We start from the raw sequence: 13,801 nt of genomic DNA on the forward strand, positions 1-13,801 counted from the left end.
ACACAAAACCTTAGAACAGATTCAAAAGTCAAACCTGCCTCCACCCTGCTTCAGCAGCTCTATTTATATCCATGGGCAGCTTTGTAGGAAAAGCAGATCTAAGTCCCTAGTAATAGCTTGCAGTGGATACCTTATGGGATGTGTGAGCTCAGGGCTTACAGAGCTGGGGCCTCTGCTGGATTTTGATGTGGCTGAGGCGTTGCTGTCATTATTCCTGACACCCCCAGCAGGGTCCTCTCAGTTCCCTGTGTGAGGGGAAGGTGGTTATATAGGAATGAGGTTTGGTCACTGTTCTGACACCCCTCAGTGCCCTGTGTGAGCTGTGTGTGACCATGGAGGTTTGGTCACTGTTCCTGACACCCCTCAGTGCCCTGTGTGAGCTGTGTGTGACTGTCACAGAGGTTTGGTCACTGTTCTGACACCCCTCAGTGCCCTGTGTGAGCTGTGTGTGTGACCATGGAGGTTTGGTCACTGTTCCTGACACCCCTCAGTGCCCTGTGTGAGCTGTGTGTGACCATGGAGGTTTGGTCACTGTTCCTGACACCCCTCAGTGCCCTGTGTGAGCTGTGTGTGTGACCATGGAGGTTTGGTCACTGTTCCTGACACCCCTCAGTGCCCTGTGTGAGCTGTGTGTGACCATGGAGGTTTGGTCACTGTTCTGACACCCCTCAGTTCCCTGTGTGAGCTGTGTGTGACTGTCACAGAGGTTTGGTCACTGTTCCTGACACCCCTCAGTGCTGGGGTGTGTGTGACTGTCACAGGTTTGGTGCTGAGCACCAGCTGAAGCTCAGATCCCATGCTCACCTCTGAGGAGGGCAGGAGCATGTCACCTTTCAGGAGAACATTTCCAGGATTACTGCCAGGACTTGCAAGCCTGCTTCCCACGCTCTTTGGAAGCAGCCATTGCCCATTTTTACTGGAAGTCCTCCACGATGCCGTGGTTTCTGGGGTGTGGGTGCAGGTTGCCTGTATCTGCATGGGAAGGGGAGGACCCTGCTGGGGACAGGGCCCATTGCCAAAGCTGTGCTCTCCTGGTCATGCTCAGCTCTCACTTTGCCAGAGAATTCTGTTTTCTTAACAAATACAGCACAGCTTCCTGCTCTTCCCCTGTGCTCTAAATCCTCCTGGACTTCTCCTCAGGAGAAGAACTGGGATTGCTCCTTTGATTTTCTTAGGGAGCTTTGAGCACAGGGATTGAAGAGCCCAGCTGGGTCTCCCTGAGCTAACATCCCTCAACATGCCCCAGGGACTGTCACTCATTCCCTGTGTTCCTGTGTCTCTTGGGACATTCTGGGGGGGAAGACATTGGACAGGGACCTGCTGGGGGGGTGCTGGAGCTCTGGAGCTGTGGGGTGGGATCCCAGCAGGGAGGGGAGGGTGCAGGTCTGGGAGCAGTTGCTAAGGGCAGCTGATTTTTATGGGATGGGATTGGGAAGAAAACTGACTGTGGGGAGATGTGGGATAGTGGTGGGTGACACGTGGAGTCCTGGTGATGCAGTGTGACTGCTTAGGGATTGGCCAGGATGAGATAATTCCCTGGCACACAGAGAGACATGTGGAGCAGGGAAAGGGCAGGCACTGTCCCTTCCCCATGGCACTCGGAGAGCCGTGCTGCATGGCTGGCCTTGCTCTCTAGCTAGAAAATGGAAAATTAGCTGCCCCAAAAGCTGGGTACCCACCAGGTTCCAGGCAGGGGAGAGTTACTGGTGACATGCTCCAGGGGCTGTTACAGTTGAGACAGCCCTGACTCCTGGAGTCCTGTGCCCTTCTGGTCTGACCCTGTCTGAGCACTCTCCTCCTCTCAGGGGCAGGAAAACAGCAGAGGGGATGTGAGGAATGAGAGTGCTGCAGCAGCTCTGTGTGTGCAGTGTCCTACAGTCAGATCAAGCCTTGGCTTGGAAGGGACCTCAAAGATCACCTTGTTCCCTCTCAAAGAGCGTGTTTGGCCTTGATGTGGTGATAGCACCACAGAGCCAAGTCTCTCCTGGCTGTTGCCTTTGTCAACCATCAGAGGACCCCAGGAATCCTCCCCTCCCAGTCCCCTGCACACACAGCTGCTGCTTTCCCTGCTCCAGCTGCAGCCATCAGCAGGGAAAGTGCAGGCTCCAGCTGTGGAGCACGGTGCAGACACAGCTGGTCCCAGACCAGGGGGCAGGACAGGGCAGTACCCTACAGGTGCACACCTGAGCACAGGTGGTGCTTGCAGGGCAGCAGCACAGCCTGGTGCTGCCCTCTGGCCCCTCAGGGCTCAGCTTGCTGGGGGATGGCACACGTCCTCCCTCCCTCCTGCCTGCAGCTCTCCAGCTCCAGCAGCCAGGGCTTCCAGGCTCCTTGGTCGGACCCAAGCCTTTCATCCAGCCTCTGGGCCACCTCTTGAGTCTTCCCACGTTTTGGATTCCTACTTGCTGGCTAGTCCAGCTTGAGTTTGACCAGCAGCTCTCCACATGTACCCAGAGCAGAGTGAGCTGGCCCAGTAAATACAGAGTGTGGGGAGAAGGCAGAGCAGATGTGCCCTCAGGGCTTGGCCAGACCAGCACTGACCAGCAGCCTCTTGCTCTCCCCTGTATTTCCCCGTGCTTGTTCCTCACCTCCAGTCCTCTTTCTGTTCTGCTAAACGTCCCATAACAAGTGCTGCATATTCCACAACACCTCCTTCAAGCTTCCTGCAGCCACTTGGCCTTTTCCTACGAGGGATGTGCTGAGACAGCCCCTCCCAATCTCCATTCCTTCTGCAGACTGGTTGCCAGGTTTGGTCACGCTCCTCCACTGTGATTGCTTTGTGTGATTGCTTTGGGTGACTTTGAGGATCCCTCTGGGTGTCTGAGCTGTGTGTCTGTTACCTTGGGGATGTGCACCTGTGTGGTTAATTTGTCACCTTTCCTGCTTGGTGCCCTGTCCTGTGCTCAGCAGGCACTGCCCAGGTCCCTCTCATCCTTCCTCTTCCTGTGGGCACGTGCCAGCTGCTGCCCTGGCATCCTCCTGGTCTGTGCCAGGGGTGTCCTCTGGGGACAGTGCTCTCGGCAGAGGTGACACTGGGCAGTTCCCAGACAGCACAGGGCTGTCCTAAGGAGAGCAGGGTGGGACAGGGCAGGTGGGGGCTGGGAGGGCCAGGGGGGGTGTGGACAAAGCCCTGAACGCCAGCTTAGTGCAGAAACTGTTCTCTGGGAAGGAGCTGGGGAGTTAGAAGAATATTTCTGGGAATCAGGCCCTGGGGAGTTGGCCTGCAAAGCCCTGTTGCTGTGACTGTTACAGTCATGTTGTGATCTCATGAGCTGATCAAAGCCCATCTTGGCAGCTCCTTTTTTCATGTCCTCTGTGTTCATTTTGGAAGGCTTTTCCAGAACCTAATGACTAGAAACCTTTTAATTTTCAGCTTCACCTTTTTCCAGTCTAGTTTTGTTGTTCTGGCTGTGTTCTCTCAGCTCAGCTCTCCTCAGGTTTCTGCCCCTTGTACATCCATGGAAAGCAGTCATGTCCTTTGGGTTTATAGGGAGGCAGTTTTAAATCTTAGTTTTGCAGGAAAGGCTCTCTGTTCTTTCACATCTCCCTGTACCTGGGGTCACTTCTAATGCCTTAGAGCTGGCTACCATGGCCTTGCCCAGCACGGGCAGCCAGTGGGGCAGTGACCAGCGCCAGGTCCTGTCAGCCACCAGGTCCTGTCAGCCACCAGGTCCTGCCAGCCACCAGGTCCTGTCAGCCACCAGGTCCTGTCAGCCACCAGGTCCTGTCAGCCACCAGGTCCTGCCCTCAGGGTCTGTCTGGGGGCTCTGGGTGTCTGCTGAGGGCACGTGGCTCAGTGACACGGCAGCAGCTGCTTCTGCCGTGCCTGGGTCGTGGCCCTGCTGCTGGAAATTACTGTTTTGCTTCTCCCACGTGGAGGAATTTGGCTGTGGGAGGTGGAACATCACCCCTGGCCCGCGTGGTCCCCTGGAGCACCGTGTCCGCTGTGCAGGGAACGGGGAAAGGGGCAGGAGAGCTGAGTAGGAAGGGAGCTGGGATCAGTGGGAATTCCCAGGGGCCTGTGCCCCTCTGGCAGGTCGGAGGGAGCTGGGAGCCCTCGAGGTGCTTTGGGGCACAGGGGCCAGCAGGACAGGGCTCGCCAGGGCTCGGCCGAGCGCCGCTCTGACGCCGCCTTTGTTCTAGATCAATGGGGTAGACATGACAGAAGCCAGGCATGATCAGGCCGTAGCGCTGCTTACCGCGGCCTCCCCCACCATCGTGCTGCTGGTGGAGAGAGAGGGCAGGGCAGAGGAGCAGCCCGGCGAGGGAGGCTCGCCCCGCGCCCGCATGCACTCCCCGCCGCCGGGCCCCGGGGCCAGCCCGCCCGAGGAGACACCGGCAGCGCCCCGGAACCACCTGTCCCCAGGGCTGGAGGATCAGTACCCTGTCGAGGTGAGCTTGGCCTGGGGGCACCGTGCAGTCCTGAAAGATGGGTCTTGGCATGGGGACCGGCCTGCGGGTTATTGGGGGCTGGAGGTGTCATCGTAGAAAGGCTCGGGGTGCAGGGACCTGGAAGCCAGACCCACCCCCTGCCATGGGCAGGGGCACCTTCCACTGGCCCAGCTTGCTTCAAGCCCTGTCTAACCTGGCCTTGAAAATTTCCAGGGATGGGGCAGCCACACCTTCTCGGGGCACCCTGTGCCAGGCCTCCCCACCCGCACAGGGAAGGATTTCTCCCCAGGATCCCATCTAACCCTGCCCACTCTCAGGGAGAACCTGTTCCCCCTCGGGTCACTCCAGGCCCTTGTCCAGAGCCCCTCTCCAGCTCTCTTGGAGCCCCATTTTAGCTCTTCTCCAGGTTGTAGAGTCCCACGTGGGGAGCCCCCATGTCCCATGAGTGTTCACCTTGTTCTTACCCATCCCTGCAGAACACTCCTGACTCCGTGTTTGTCAGCATTTGGGGTCTGTAGGTGATATCCTTCATTGCCTTTGACACTGCTTCTTGTTCCCTTAAGGAAATCCACCTGGTGAAAGCAGGGGGTCCCCTGGGCCTCAGCATCGTCGGGGGCAGTGACCACTCCAGCCATCCCTTTGGCATTCATGAGCCAGGTGTCTTCATCTCCAAGGTAGAGTCCCAGCAGAGCTGCTCTGGGTGTGCTGAGCTGGTGGTTATTGGCATTAAAGGGAAGGATTTTGATGTGAGTCCAGCTGTACAGGATGGGTCTGTGAAATAAGGGACAGGGATGTGTGAAGTTTGTACTGCCTGTGCTGCAGCTGGAGCCATCTGAGAGCATGTAAAAGCCTCAGACCTTTATAATCCATGCTGGACCCTTTGGAGGGATCCCAGTCAGCTCTTGAGACTGCTGGGTTCCTGTGGGCTTTAGTGAGTCCTGGCAAGATGCTGGCATTGCCTGAAGGCAGCCATTACTGGGAAGGTGCTGGTGGGACAGTGTGTGGCTGCTGGGGCACCCAGGGCTGCTCTGCTGCCCTCAGGCCAGTGTCCTTTGATCCCACGTTCCCATCCCAGTGGTGATGCCATGCAGGGGTAGCACACACCTGGCCACTGGCTGCAGCCCATTCCCTCACAGTCCTGCACATCCACACTCATGGGAGTAGGATGCTGGAGAGGACATCCCTGTGGAGCCCCTTCTGCTTCCTGACTGCTCTTATCACTTGGAGGTGCTGAACCTGACTCCTCTGACACCTGTGGCTGGGTTCACACCTTGTTAAGGGCTGTTTGGAGTTCCAGGAGTGATGCCTGCCAGGCCTCCTCCTTGGTGTGCCCATGGTTTTCCTTTCAGTGCACCAGCAGGTCACTGAGGCAGGATCTGCTCTTCTCAAAGCCTAACTGCCTCTTTCCCACCATCCCTGCTTCCCATGTGCTGACAGATTTCCCTGCTGACTCCTCTGTTTCCCCAGGAGCACAGGCTTGGTGGAATGCCCAGCTCTCAGGAGCCCCTGCAGAGCACTGGGTGAGGCCTGGAGCAGTACTGGTGCTGTCAGTCCTGCTTACACTCACAGGCAAAGTAACAGCAGCACTGGCACAGGACTGGTTCAGATTAAATGGGGAGCATGAGAATAACGTGTGGAATAGCACTTGAAAGCACACCCCACTTGGTTCTTTGCCAGTGCTCCCAGATGTGTGTGGGGGGAGGTTTGTCTGCAGAGAGAGGGGTCAGAACAGGCCTGCAGGGTGCTGGAGGGTGCCTGGGGCCACAATCACATCTCCAAGGAGAGAGAGGGACTGTTGTGGTGGAGATGGAGACAATACAAAGCAACACACTCCATTCTCAGAAGGCTTCAAACTGTTTTTATTACAGCATCCATGCTTTTTATACATTCTGTCAGGGTCCCAGCTGTGGGTTTCTCTGGGTCTGGACTGAAGGCGCTTGAGACAGGAATTCATGTTCAGACTCAGGTGTTAATTATTTCCTAGCAGTAAAACAGTCTCACTGCTGTCAGTTGGGCAGCCTTTCATTAGAAGGCACAAAATGGCCAACAATCTCTTGGTACAGGGTGTTTTAAGGCTAAACTATCCCATTAAGAGCTGACACCTGGATTATTTTCCCTTTTAACCCAATGACTGATCCCACAGAGCTGCAATGGGGACTTTTCTGCCCAATTACAAAATGCCACCCAAACCCAAGGAGAAGGAGGAAGAAGAAGGTGAAGAAGAAACCCAGGACAACACCCTGTGCTCTCCATCTCCTTCCATCCACAACACACTAAAAACCCCAAACCCTCAATTTCTCACCCAGTGACACACCCACACTGCTCTCTATAATCTATTGCACACTTTTGTGGGTTCCAGTCTGTCTGGAAGTCTGGGAAACTTTCTCCAGGAGTGAGGGTCAGAGTCAGAGCTGCCCTGGGATCAGGGCACCCCAGAGCAGACAGAATGTGCTGTGGTGCACTGGGTGTTCAGGGTTTCAACAGCATTCTTACAAAACTCATAAATTCACACTTTACTCACTGATCACAAGAGGCAGACAGAGTGCTCATTGGAATAGGCAGTTGCAGGTTTCTTTATTTATCCTTCTTTCCTTCGTGCTCTCTGTGTCAGCGACCTTGGCAGGAAATTCTCCCAGGGGTACCCATGGGTGCTGTTATCAGACTTCTCTCTGGCTCACAGAAGTGGCTGTAAAGCCCCTCCCGAGAGGACTGCCCTTCTCTGGAGGTGCTGGTGTGCCCGCAGGTGATCCCGCGGGGGCTGGCGTCGCGCAGCGGGCTCCGCGTCGGGGACAGGATCCTGGAGGTGAACGGCACCGACCTGCGCCACGCCACGCACCAGGAGGCCGTCAGCGCCCTGCTCTGCAACGCCCAGGAGCTCAGCATGCTGGTCCGCAGAGACCCCCCTCCTCCTGGCATGCAGGTGGGCTCTGGGGCAGGGGCTGGGGCTGGGGAGGGCTGGGATAGGATACAGCCAGAGTCCTGGCTGGGATATCCTGCTCCTGATGCCTTAGGCAGGGCACTGGGGCAGTCACAGCCAGGCTCTGGGGCAGTTCTTACCTGGGGAGGGCTGGGATAGGATACAGCCAGTCCTGGCTGGGATTTCCTGCTCCTGACGCCTTAGGCAGGGCACTGGGGCAGTCACAGCGGGGCTCTGGGGCAGTTCTTACCTGGGGAGGGCTGGGATAGGATACAGCCAGTCCTGGCTGGGATTTCCTGCTCCTGACGCCTTAGGCAGAGCACTGGGGCAGTCACAGCCAGGCTCTGGGGCAGTTCTTACCTGGGGAGGGCTGGGATAGGATACAGCCAGTCCTGGCTGGGATTTCCTGCTCCTTACGCCTTAGGCAGGGCACTGGGGCAGTCCCAGCCAGGCTCTGGGGCAGTTCTTACCTGGGGAGGGCTGGGATAGGATACAGCCAGAGTCCTGGCTGGGATTTCCTGATCCTGACGCCTTAGGCAGGGCGCTGGGGCAGTCCCAGTGGGGCTCTGGGGCAGGGGCTGGGGCTGGGGAGGGCTGGGATAGGATACAGCCAGAGTCCTGGCTGGGATTTCCTGCTCCTGACGCCTTAGGCAGGGCACTGGGGCAGTCCCAGTGGGGCTCTGGGGCAGTTCTTACCTGGGGAGGGCTGGGATAGGATACAGCCAGAGTCCTGGCTGGGATTTCCTGCTCCTGATGCCTTAGGCAGGGCACTGGGGCAGTCCCAGCGGGGCTCTGGGGCAGTTCTTACCTGGGGAGGGCTGGGATAGGATACAGCCAGTCCTGGCTGGGATTTCCTGCTCCTGACGCCTTAGGCAGGGCTCTGGGGCAGTTCTTACCTGGGGAGGGCTGGGATAGGATACAGCCAGTCCTGGCTGGGATTTCCTGCTCCTGACGCCTTAGGCAGGGCTCTGGGGCAGTCACAGCCAGGCTCTGGGGCAGTTCTTACCTGGGGAGGGCTGGGATAGGATACAGCCAGTCCTGGCTGGGATTTCCTGCTCCTGACGCCTTAGGCAGGGCACTGGGGCAGTCACAGCGGGGCTCTGGGGCAGTTCTTACCTGGGGAGGGCTGGGATAGGATACAGCCAGTCCTGGCTGGGATTTCCTGCTCCTGATGCCTTAGGCAGGGCACTGGGGCAGTCCCAGTGGGGCTCTGGGGCAGTTCTTACCTGGGGAGGGCTGGGATAGGATACAGCCAGTCCTGGCTGGGATTTCCTGCTCCTGATGCCTTAGGCAGGGCACTGGGGCAGTTCTTACCTGGGGAGGGCTGGGATAGGATACAGCCAGAGTCCTGGCTGGGATTTCCTGCTCCTGACGCCTTAGGCAGGGCACTGGGGCAGTTCTTACCTGGGGAGGGCTGGGATAGGATACAGCCAGAGTCCTGGCTGGGATTTCCTGCTCCTGACGCCTTGGAAAGGCTGACCAAAACAGAGGCTGGATGGAGCTGAAGAATAAAGTGGGGATTTATTAGGAGACCTCAGCAGATCCACCTTGGGCAGCACAGGAGCCCAGCCAGGGCTACACCCAAAATGGTTACAAAAAATGAATGACAGGTCGTCACACTTCTATAAGTTTTGGTCTATTTGCATATTGGATCTAGTTGTCCAATTCCAGCTTTAGCCCATGCAGTCCCATCCTGCTTGTTTTCCTCTCTTCATTCCACATTGTTTGTGCTCTTGGGCTGAGATTTGGATCAGTTGTCCTTGGTTCCCAGCTGGAGCAGGAATTGTTCTGTCTCCCTGCTCTGTGCAGAGAGCTCACCATCCCCTCCTATGAGGCCCAGACCCACACACTAAAGCAGCACAGAATGTGAAAAACACAAAATCTAAAACCTGAGACACCGCTCCTTTGGCAGAATCCAGTCACTTCAGGTGTGTCTCCATCTGGGGCATGCTGAGGATCCCTTGCCGTGCCTGTGGTGACTCTGTCATCAGGGAACAGAAAAGGGCAGGTCCTCCCCAACAGGAATAAACTGCCAGATGAGGGAGGGGGCTAATTCAGGCCCTTTTCAGGGCATTTAGGGCTGTGGTCACTCCAAGGAGTGTTCCCTCAGCTGAACTTGGCCCAAAACTAGGAGACTCTTCTGTGTTTCCAGGAAATATGCATTGAAAAGGCTCCGGGGGAGAAGCTGGGCATCAGCATCCGGGGTGGAGCCAAGGGCCACGCTGGCAATCCGTTTGATCCCACTGATGAAGGCATCTTCATCTCCAAGGTACCCGGGCACCACCTCTGCAGGCTCTGCCAGGGAGGAGGGTGAACCCTGGGGGAGCTGCTGGAATGTGCTCCCAGTTCTGGAGAGTCTCCCTCCAGCAAAGGAGACAAGTCCTTGTCCTTGCAGCAGCTTCACAGTTTCTCGTTCTATCTCCTGCTTGCCTTTATTTTGCTTTGTGTTTCTTCTCTCTTGTTTTTTCCTATAATGCAAACCCACACATCTTTCCTTGTACCCACATTTCCGTTGGTCCCCCGTGCCTGTCCCTTCCTGCCCACTTAAACATGCAACCTCTTTCCTCCTTCCATGGAAAGCACCAGGAATTCCTAACCTTTTCTCCTGTGCCATGCACCGTTTGTGTGACTTTGTTCCTTTTTTAGGTGACTGCTTGTGTCACACAAAATTCTCACCTCAGTTTTCCTCCAGAAATTACACTTTTTCTTGTTTAACTTATACTTATCATTTTATGCTCCTCCCAACCCTTTCCAAAAAGTTTTATTGCTTCTTCTTTGCTGGCAGCAGAGCACAGCAATGAGTGGTGTCATTTTAGTCTGGCTGCTGACAAAGAGGACTCTAGGCGTTGAATTCATTGTCACTGTTTCCCTCTTGAGCTGTTTTTTTGGGGGTAGAAACTGGTGTGAGTTATCCTCATTGCTGAAGACACTCCATAATTGGCAGTCAGCCCTGATAATTGATGACTGGTTGCTGCTAAGGCAAGGGAACATTCAGCATTTGTTGTTATGTGGCTGTGACTGTTTTATCTGAGTTCTACAGATAAAAGAATAAATTCCCTCTTTCAGAGTGACAGTTGCACGTTCACCTGGGACATTTGTAACAGCAGGAAAAGAAAATGATCCCTGCCTCCTTCCTCCTTAGTTTGTCTTGATTTTAATTTCCATTGTGTCTCTCTCCCACCACAAAATTATTTCTCTTTTTGTGATGTGACAGCTTTTCCTTCTCACCCGCTTCTTTCCTTGGTTACATGGAACCAAGAAGAAGGCTTCTTCAGAAGGCTTCAAACTGCTTTTATTACAGCATCCATGATTTTATACATTCTGTTGGGGCACCAGCTGTGGGTTTCTCTGGGTCTGGGCTGAAGGCACTTGAGACAGTAGTTCATGTTCGGACAACAAATTTCAAAATCACCTTCTTTTATCTCACACAAAAGATTCCTCCCCACCTGTTCCCTCCACCAGCCTGTTCTTCCTGTTCTGCCCTCTCCATAGTTCTTGCAGATCCTCCCCCTGCCTTGCAGCTGCAGGCTGTTGTCCCCACTCCCTGCGTGTGCTGTCACCCCTCCGTGTCCCCTCGGAGCTGCTCCAGTGGCCCCTGGTGTGTTGCAGGTGAGCTCCTCGGGGGCCGCTGCCCGGGACGGCCGCCTGCAGGTGGGGATGAGGATCCTGGAGGTGAACCACCAGAGCCTGCTGGGCATGACGCACACCGAGGCCGTGCAGGTGCTGCGCGCCGTGGGCGACGCGCTGCTCGTGCTGGTCTGCGACGGCTTCGACCCCAGGGCTGCAGCTGCCATCGAGGTGAGGCTGCAGGGCAGGGCACGGGCCACCACGGTCCCCCAGGGGGATCCCAGCAGGGTGGGTGCCAGCTGTAGCAGTGTGGATCCCAGCGGGATTGGTGCCAGCTGTACCAGTGTGGGTGCCAGCTGTAGCAGTGTGGATCCCAGTGAAGCTGGGTGCCAGCTGTAGCAGTGTGGATCCCAGCAGGGTTGGGTGCCAGCTGTAGCAGTGTGGGTGCCAGCTGTAGCAGTGTGGATCCCAGCAGGGTTGGTGCCAGCTGTAGCAGCGTGGATCCCAGCAGTGTGGGTGCCAGCTGTAGCAGTGTGGATCCCAGCAGGGTTGGGTGCCAGCTGTAGCAGTGTGGATCCCAGCAGGGTTGGTGCCAGCTGTAGCAGTGTAGGTGCCAGCTGTAGCAGTGTGGATCCCAGCAGGGTTGGTGCCAGCTGTAGCAGTGTGGATCCCAGCAGGGTTGGTGCCAGCTGTAGCAGTGTGGATCCCAGCGGGGTTGGTGCCAGCTGTAGCAGTGTGGATCCCAGTGAAGCTGGGTGCCAGCTGTAGCAGTGTGGGTGCCAGTGAGGTTAGGTGCCAGCTGTAGCAGATGGTGGGTGCTGGTACTTATTTATAGTGAAACAAGGTGACTCCCTCTCAGGTTTCTGTGCTTGAGATCACCCCTAGGTATTAGAAAGTCTTTTTTCTCCCAGCGCCACGACCAAAGAAGAAGTTGAGATTTGTCAGTTCTGCCTTTCAAGGTTGTTTATTTTCTCTTATCTGTTACATTCTTTCTCTGACCTGCAGAGATCTGTCCAGCAGGTCGGGTTGTGGCACACTGAACGCCCTCGGGGTGGTGTTGGCTTTTTGTACTAAGAACTACGTGTACTTTATTTGCAATAATTTTCCAATACCTATCACCTATGCTAGACAGTCTGTCTCTACTGTAAACCAATCCAAAAGTGTCACCATCACAGCAGAGGATGGAGGACAAGAAGAAGGACAGGGCATGACCAAATTCCTCCATCTTGCCTCTTGAACCCCCATTCTAAACCCCCAAAATTCTACTTTTTCACCCTGTGACAAATTCACTGTCATTCTACTCAAACCCCTGTGGTTTGTAACTCCTCACACAAAGTTGGTGATTGTTTCCATGGGCTAAAATCGAAGGCACAGGTGGTTTTGACTCCGTGCCAAGGTCTCTGAGCCCTCTGCCAGGGTCTCGAGTCATCCAGGGCAGCCAGAGGAATGTGCTGGGTCCCAACAGCTGACCAGGGAATGATTGGATCTGACTCCAAGGCTTTGGAATGCTGAACACTCACTTTATTAAATCTATACTGCATTACATTATACTAGATTAGAGAGATGCTATAATATGTCATACTTATACTAACTACTGAAAAAGTCACAACTGTGCCGACAGCCAGGACACAGCTTTGACCCAACTGGCCAATTAATATAAACAGTCATCACCAGAATCCAATTACCAAATTCCTTCAGGTAAACAGCCCTCCCAACACATTCCCCATGTGCAAAACACCAGGAGCAGCAAGCAGAGATAAAAACAGCTTTCCCTCTGTGCCTCTCCAGGAAAAAGCCTGAGAGGGAGAATTATCTCTCTCTGTTCAGAGAATGTGAATGCCTCACCTACTCCCCAGAAAGCATCTCCTGTGGAAAAGCTGGTTGGGTAAACGTTCAGACAAGGCAGTCAGGTGCACACACCACACTCAGCAGAGAGGCAGAAGGGCCTGTTGTAGGGTCAGTTCCAGCACAGGTTTATTGCAGCACACAGAAGGGAAATCAGAGGCAAAGCACAGGGCCGTGTGCTCTGCACAAGGTTTGTGTCACTGTTGTGTTAGGGACAGCTGAATGAAGTGACACAACTCCTGTGTTCTCAGAAGGCAAATGCCCAGTTTATTAGACACCACACATTCTTTTACAGACAGTTCTGACAACGCTGGACCTGGTTGGTCCCCAGTTAACACCCTCACCTCATTGGCTAATTAGGAACAACACCCTTCTTGTAACACTTCTTACCTGTAAACAGCACGTTCAAAACTCCAGCTGCAAAGATTAAGGATTGTTTTAGTTCTTTCTCTGAGCTTTCTCTGAACTTCCCAGAGCAATTCCTGGGAAAGTTGTCTGACTTTCCCTCTGAGCAGACTGTCAGCATCCTCAGGTTTAGGTGGAGGCAGGTACAGGGGCAGGGCAAAGGGCATTGGCCTGCCAGGGGGACAGGGCTGGCCACCAGGGATACCACAGCCAGTGAGGGAGCTGGGAGAGGAGAAACCACGAGAATTTGGGACATGTGGGGACAGGAACTGGGGTGGATGCAAGGCTCCGTGGGGGAGTCCTTTCTGCCCACCTAGGTGGGGAGGACTCTGTGGTGGGTCTTTCCAGGCAATGCCCTGGGGATTTCCCTGAGGGGGAAGGATTGAGGGGATTCCACACTCCACGGAATGCTGATTTTCCCAACCTTCTGCTGTAGATTTGTTTGGTTTTTTGAGGTCCCAGGTTTCAAAGTCTGATCTGTGATATGAACTGGAGGGGGTCTCCAATCCAGAAAAGCAGTGGTTCCTCAGGACTGTCTTTCTCCTGCTGGTTCTAGAACTGTTCCACAGTAGCTCTGCACTGAAAAAAATAAGTTTTCAAGCTCATTTTCACCAAACCATTTATGCCCATTTTTTCTTGGGCAGTGTTGCATTTAACATAAACAGTCTGGCTCTT

At 55.0% G+C, this 13,801-nt stretch overlaps 1 protein-coding gene and 1 long non-coding RNA gene across 19 annotated transcripts in view; one reads left to right on the forward strand and one right to left on the reverse strand.

The window, feature by feature from the left end:
• The window catches only part of SCRIB (scribble planar cell polarity protein), a 120,087-nt gene that overhangs the window by 63,024 nt on the left and 43,262 nt on the right, over nt 1-13,801 (forward strand). For 17 of the 18 annotated variants that reach the window (XM_059869171.1, XM_059869239.1, XM_059869289.1 and 14 more), the window contains 5 exons: nt 4,144-4,392; nt 4,956-5,066; nt 7,136-7,312; nt 9,462-9,578; nt 10,919-11,107. In XM_059869171.1, coding sequence (XP_059725154.1) covers nt 4,144-4,392; nt 4,956-5,066; nt 7,136-7,312; nt 9,462-9,578; nt 10,919-11,107 — 843 coding nt within the window. The remainder of the gene's footprint in view (nt 1-4,143; nt 4,393-4,955; nt 5,067-7,135; nt 7,313-9,461; nt 9,579-10,918; nt 11,108-13,801) is intronic. The other variant, XM_059869299.1, reaches the window with a different exon arrangement.
• LOC132339210 (uncharacterized) lies at nt 6,234-9,465 on the reverse strand. Its single transcript, XR_009489618.1, has 2 exons — nt 9,199-9,465; nt 6,234-8,810 (listed from the first exon to the last, which is right to left on the reverse strand). It is a non-coding gene; the product is annotated as an uncharacterized LOC132339210 (long non-coding RNA).

This window comes from Haemorhous mexicanus, chromosome 1 (genome assembly GCF_027477595.1).
Source record: "Haemorhous mexicanus isolate bHaeMex1 chromosome 1, bHaeMex1.pri, whole genome shotgun sequence".
Classification (NCBI taxonomy): Eukaryota; Metazoa; Chordata; class Aves; order Passeriformes; family Fringillidae; genus Haemorhous; species Haemorhous mexicanus.